The sequence below is a fragment of the Aplysia californica genome, unplaced genomic scaffold (assembly GCF_000002075.1).
Source record: "Aplysia californica isolate F4 #8 unplaced genomic scaffold, AplCal3.0 scaffold01237, whole genome shotgun sequence".
Lineage (NCBI taxonomy): Eukaryota > Metazoa > Mollusca > Gastropoda > Aplysiida > Aplysiidae > Aplysia > Aplysia californica.
The window spans coordinates 87,811-94,880 of NW_004798507.1; the positions used below are offsets into that span (position 1 = coordinate 87,811).

Below are 7,070 nucleotides of genomic sequence, written 5' to 3' on the forward strand. Positions count from 1 at the left end.
CTGTTGTGTTTGTCACTCTCTTGTGACCTGCTATTTTGGGGTGCCTTGATAGTTGAAGCAGACCTTGTGCTGTTGAAGCTAGAGAGGTGAGCCATCTAAGTCTGATTCCTTGCAAAGACTTCTCTGTTGACACCCACCCCTTGGCGCTCTTATGACCTTATGCAGTTACTAGCGCCGTAAAACCCTCTACTGAACTACGAATTGTGTGTCTCACGTGGATGCGTTCCGTGTTTCTCTTGTCGTTGCAGGACATCGCTGTGAGGGCGTTGAAGCTGAGCGTGAACCAGAGCGTGCACAGCGCCATCGGCCTACTGATGCACATTGTGGAGAACAAGATAAACGGCGGCAAGAAAACGCCAGGTAACGCGCATTTCTGACGCTTGTACGCTTGTCGTCGTTGGCGGCTTCCTTTTTTTTTCTGTTTGTGTCTTAGGTTGATATCGTGTAATGTGGTTACTGTATGCTTGCTTCATTTGTCTCTTTCTCTCTTTTTTGTGTCTGTCTGTCTGTCTGTCTGTCTGTCTGTTCCTCTCCCTTTCTCTCTCTTTTGCTCTGCATTGTATCCTATTATTATGGTGTCCTTTTGTCTCTTAGTCATCCCCCTCTCTCTTTCTCTCTACTCTCTCCTCCTCACTCTCTATTTCTCTCCGTCTCCCTCTCTTTTCCTCTCTCTCCTGTTTTACTCTCCCTCTTTTGTTTCTGTTTGCCCGCTTGTCTTATTTTTTTTTCCAGTACTGAATGACTATTATTTTGTCAATGTGCCTCTCTTTACTCAAACAAACAAACAACTTTTTATGGTGCTCCTATTATCAACATTATGCAGTTGCGAACGCCATAACACCTTACTAAAACTAAACTAAAATAACTGTTTATGGGTGTTTGGCGGGCGCTCTGGTGTGGTTTTCTTCTTCTTTCCTATCCAACATTTATCGTGTTTGTCTCCCCCGCCTTCTTCATTGTGTGTGTTACTCTCTTGTAACACCTCCCAACTTCGCCACTCATATGTGTTGCAAGGACCGTAAAACGCTTACTAAAAAAAAACTATTTTTGTGTTTCTCTGTCCAGGTTTTTCTTCGTACGGCCTGAGCCAAAGGCCGCCAAATTTTGGGCCCAGCAGCCCTGCAGCCTCCGAGACCAACAGTGTGCGCTCTGATAGCCCCAGCCACAACCCAACCTCCCAGCGGCCGTTCTTGACCAATGGCCTGCAGACTCCGCCTCCCCTGCCTCCACGCATGCCCATCACAACCCAAGCCAACCACACCCCCCGCGGCCAGACTCCGCCCCCTTCTATTGTTGGTGGTGGTGGTGCTGTTGATGCTGCTGTTAAATCAGGAGGGAACCCAGTTGCTCAAAAGGTGAGGGAACTCTTTTGAATTTGTTTGTGCTCGAGAATTGTTGCCAAGTTGTTAGGCTCTCGGACTCGCGACGATGAGGTCGTGGGTTTGAATCCTGTCAGGGGCCTGACGTTGTCTTCTTTGGAAAGGCACTTTTCATTAATTTCCCCCACTTCACCCAGGTAGGAATGGGTACCTAGCTAGAGACGGCAAAAGATCTTGTCAGTTTGTAAGTGTTTGAGTGCATAAAATCCGCAGCCTGCACTGTATGCTTCGTGGGAAGCTGAGAATGTTTCTGAGTGTTCTATGGTTTGCTGGGGTAATAACATAGTTTAAAGCACATGGAGCTTGCTGTTGAGCATGGGTGTGCGCTATACAAATGCTATTTATAATTTATTTGTTCAATTATTATTATTATTATTATTATTATTACATTCTCTATACTCAAGGTGTTTCGCAGTTTTGTTTTGTGTGAATTTTGTACTGATTGGTTTATCATTGTAGGTATGGACTGTCAAGTGCTTAGAACGGGATCTGCACTCTACAAATGCAATTTATTATTGTCTTTATTATATTATTGGGTTTATGATATTGTATTTTAATACTCACTCTTTGTTTTGCTTGTTTGTTTGTTTGTTTTTTCCATTATTATCGATGCAAATTTCAAGAACAATACTTTGAGGAAAGATGGTAAAGTATAAGAATGTGGGAGGAAGGGCTTAGAAATATGAGCTCAGCACCTTATTTGACATTATATTAAACAGATTTCCACGTGAATTTTTATTGAAAAACGTTGTTAAATGGCACAAAATATGTAAATATTCAGTTTCCAGGGACTTTCAAGATATAGAAATTACCATAAGTGGCGGCCATTTTCTCGCTAAAACCATGATTCCCTCTCCTCTTTCAGCGGCAAATATTTCAACTTCTATTCAAGATAAAGAGGTATTTTATTCAAGAATAGCAATGCAAATGAATAAGCTTTCAGCTGGTACCGATGACTCCACGTGCCCAAAAATTGACGAGTGCCTGATTTCACCGCGTTGTGACACATACTATCATTGTGACGTCTTGAGCATCTTTTACCTTGGCCATGTTACCATGTGGGTGGTTGGCAGGTGCTCTGGTGTGGTTTGCTTCTTCTTTCCCATCAAACATCTATCCTCCTTATCTCCCTTTTCTTCTTTTTTATGTTTGTTACTCTCTTGTAACACCTCTAATCTACTGGCGCTCATATGACCTTATGCAGTTGCGAGCGCCGTAAAACCTCTACTAAACTGAACTAAACTAAACCGATGATGAAGGTTGCCAGACCGCCCGCCAAAATAATATTGTCAGATAGACACAGTCTATTATTTGTTATCATCATTATTGTTTATAAGTATTTTAACCTTTCTATAGATATTTTAAATTATAGATAATTTAATAGATATAACTATTCTCTTCTAAGAATGAATTTCATGCATTGGTTTAATTACAGGTTTTCCCATTTTAATTGTTCACGGGGTTTGCAGGATATATTTTTAACATAATTGTCTTGATATCATAATCATTAAAATTATTGTGATTTATACTATTATCGATATGATTATTTTATTTTTGGTTGCATTTTTACGAGTATCATTGTTGTTATTATTTTAAAATTTTAATCCCAACTATTCCCAGGTTTTACAAGATCTATTGTTATCCTAACTGTCGTAATATTATTTCTATTATTATTGTTATTATTATTATTATTATTATTATTATTATTATTATCATTATTATTATTATTATTATCATTATAATTATTAGTTTAGTTGCTAGTTGTTAGATTATTAAGAGGTAATATTGTTAGTTTTATCGTTACTAGTTATTTTTGTCATTATTATAATATCATGCTTCCCAGAAAGTTTTGATTGTTTATAAGTGCTGTCAGGTATGCTGGGGAAATAATATAGATTGTAAAGCACTTAGAGCTTGCTGTTGAGGAGGAATTTACACTATACAAAAGCTATATATCTATTATTATTATTATTATTGTGATTATTATGGTTATTGTTATTACTATTCTTTTTCTTCCTCTTCCTAATAATAATAATAATTATTATTACTAAGAGTTTTTCTTTTTCTTCTTCTTCTAATAATGATAATAATAATTATTATTATTACTAAGAGTTTTTTCCTCCAACTGTCCCCAGGCTATGCCAGGCCAAGGCCTGCTACAAAGTCTGAGCAAGAGTCAGGCCGGGCCTCAGCCCCAGGTGATGGCTCAGGGCGGTCTGCTCAACTCCAACCACGGCGTGCCCCAGGGACACGTGCAGCAGATGATTCAGCGCATCTCCCCGGGCCAGGCCTACTACTTCCAGCAGCAGAAACAGCAGCAACAGCACCATCAGCAGCACCATCAGCAGCAGCAGCAACAGCAACAACAACAACATCCGCACCAGCAGGTTAACGGAGGAGGAGGAGGAGGGGGAGCCCCTCCGGGGGTGAGTGGACTGGTGGGTCATCAGCGTGGGGTGAGTCCAGTGACGGGCATGAGCCCGCAGCACCACCAGCCTCCCATCATCATGGGCCCCGGCGGGAGCAGCAGCGGAACCAGCACGCCCGCCCCCAGCCCGCTCCTCACCCAGCAGATGCAGAGCATGATCATCGGCGCCGCCACCCACGGTAGCCCTTCCTCTCACAATGGCGGCGGCACGGGATTGCCTCGGGGCTTCGCACAGGCCCCGCCCCCTCCCTACAGCCAAGCTCAAGCCCAGATACAAGGGGCGCGCCTCGGGGTGGTGCCGTCCACATCGGTCAGTGGAGGGACTTCGGGCATGGACCATCTCCAGTCACAGCAACAGACACAACATCAACGGCAACAACAACAACAGCAGCAGCAGCAGCAACAACAAGACTTTCACCGCTCCTCACACACGGCGGCATTAGACTTGTCGAAGTTATCTATAGCGGGCGGTGGTGATGCCCAGCAGATAATTCAGAAGAAAGTAATGGCCACCTCGGGGGTTCCGGCCACCCGTCGGCCGATGAGCTCCAGCCAGATGCCGGTCATCATGTCGTCTGTGCACAGCAAAGAGGTTCAGAAGCCCATCGCGCAGACGGCGACAGCCCCCTTGGTCCCGCCCCCTCACACTGTCAACCCTAACGGGGCGGCAGGCTCACCGCAAAGTTATCTCTCCCACCACGTCCAGGCACACATCAACAACAGCAACATCAGCAACAGCAACATCATCAGCAACAGCCCAATGTCTGCTCTTCATCAGCAACACCAGCAGCTGAAACAACACCAACAACAGCAGCAGCAGCAGCAACAACAACAACATAGCCATCAGCAGTCGCCGCGCGCTATCCCCGCCTCTCGGGGCGAGGTCCCTGTTCAGATCACGCACTCCTACCCCCAGCACCCGGCTCATCTGTTGAGAAATGGTGGCGGTGGTGGTGGAGGAGGGGGGACGAACTACACCTCAGAACAGTTGGCTGCGGCGTCTGCTGTGGCTGCTGCTGCGGCAAGCGTGTCCACGGGGCAGCCCACCATTCAGAGCGCGCGGCCCAGGCACAGCCCGCTTCCGACAAACCACATTCACCAGGGCGTCAAACTTCCACCCAACAGCGGCGTCGGTGGCAATGGTGGTGGTGGTGGTGGAGGAGGCCTGGCCATGTACCCACCGCAGTACCCATCGGAGATGGCCAACCCCGTTTCACGGTCGGATTCCCCCGTGTCTCGAGCCACCAACCAGTCTCCTCAGTCGGTCATCTCCACCACCTCCTCCCCTTCCACCAACTCGGACATCCCAGACAAGCCCCCTCCCCCGTACCCGGGCCGCGCGGGGATGTTGCCGCTGGTGGGCCAAGCCCCGCTGCTTCCACCTCGTGTGCCGCTCAAAGACAAACCCCTGCCCCCTCCTCCCCCGCAGGATCACAGTTCCACGTCACAGACGCTACAGCACCAGCAGCAGATAGCAGCACTGCAGGGTTTGACCTCCATGCTGCCCCCACCCTCCCACCTAGCCGGGAGCTTCCCTCAAATACCACCCAGCTCCTCCTCCTCCTCGCCCTCCCCCTCCTCCCCGGGGGCACCCTTCACCAGCAACGGCCCGTCTTCGCTGTTGGCCACCATCCAAGGCTCCCCCAGCAACAACGCGTCGGGGAAACACGCAGCAAACACCCTGACCCCACCGTCGCCCGGCGGCTCGCCCAACCTCCCCGGCCCACAGGTCATCAACAGCACTCCGCCTTCCGAGACAGACGAGACGGACACAGACACCAGCAGTGTCGGACACGCCTCTTCCAGCAACCCCAACAACAATGGCAACAACAACAACGGAAACAGCAGCAGCAACAACAACAAAGGTTTGTCTTCCAACAGCGCGCAAGAGAAGCACCGGTGCATGTCCCCGCTCCCCGAGCGCAGGTCTGACGCGCGCGAGAGGGACAGCCTGCGTCGCGACACCAAAGTGCGCATGTACTCCCCGCAGGCCTTCAAGTTCTACATGGAGCAGCACGTGGAGAACGTGCTCAAGTCGCACTCGCAGCGCATGAACCGCCGGCTGCAGCTGGAGAAAGAGATGGCCAAAGTGAACTTGTCGGAGGAGGCCGCCCGCCAGATGCGCAAGATGCTGCACCAGAAGGAGTCCAACTACATCCGGCTGAAGCGCGCCAAGATGGAGTCCTCCATGTTCGAGAAGATCACCACGCTGGGCGTGGGCGCGTTCGGCGAGGTGGCGCTGGTGCGCAAGAAGGACGTGGGCTCCCTCTACGCCATGAAGACCCTGAAAAAGGCCAACGTGATCAAGCGCAACCAGGTGGCGCACGTGAAGGCGGAGCGCGACATCCTGGCCGAGGCGGACAACGAGTGGGTGGTCAAGCTCTACTACTCCTTCCAGGACCGCGACAATCTGTATTTCGTCATGGACTACGTGCCCGGCGGCGACCTCATGGGCCTGCTCATCCGGCGGGAGATCCTGGAAGAGCCGCTGGCCCAGTTCTACATCGCCGAGCTGGTGCTGGCCATCGAGTCGGTGCACCGCATGGGCTTCATCCACCGCGACATCAAGCCCGACAACATCCTCATCGACAGCGACGGCCACATCAAGCTCACCGACTTTGGATTATGCACGGGCTTCCGGTGGACGCACAACTCCAAGTACTACCAGAAAGGTCAGTCCGTCAGCCTGTTGGTAGGTCAGTTGGTCTGTCCACCATTTGTCTATCCCTCTGTCTGTCTGTCTGTCTGTCTGTCTGTCTGTCTTTCGGTCAGTCTGTCTGTCTGTGTGTCTGTCTGTCTGTCTGTCTGTCAGTCTGTCAGTCTGTCAGTCTGTCTGTCTGTGTGTCTGTCTGTCTGTCTGTCAAATCAGTGACTATAGTTGGCACTAGCGTGTGAGTGCGAATAGTTTATGTGAATAAGTAGTTGATGAGTGTTCTGATGTGGTTTGCTCTTTCTTTCCTATCAAACAAACATCTATTGTCCTTCTCTCCTGATTCTTTTCTTTGAATCATGTTACCAAGTAGTAACACCTGTTATCTTTGGCACTTATAGTATGACGTATTTTTGTTGCATAAGCCGTAAAAGTCTTTAAACTAAAACTAAAGTGTGTAGTAGTATGTGCTAGTGTGTTTGTTTCGGTGATCGAAGAAAGGTGGGGGGGATGGTATGTCTTTGTGTGGATGGGCTGTTGACATTTCTAGACTTGATGTTATTTTCTTCTTGTCCTTCCTCCTCCTCCTCCTCCTCCTCCTCCTCCTCCTCCT

At 48.7% G+C, this 7,070-nt stretch overlaps 1 protein-coding gene across 1 annotated transcript in view; it reads left to right on the plus strand.

The window, feature by feature from the left end:
• LOC106010997 (serine/threonine-protein kinase Warts) overlaps positions 1-7,070 on the plus strand; it is a gene marked incomplete in the record, with an annotated part of 74,189 nt that overhangs the window by 53,733 nt on the left and 13,386 nt on the right. Inside the window, 3 exon segments of the mRNA XM_035973445.1 lie at positions 249-360; positions 1,066-1,355; positions 3,515-6,479. Coding sequence (XP_035829338.1) covers positions 249-360; positions 1,066-1,355; positions 3,515-6,479 — 3,367 coding nt within the window.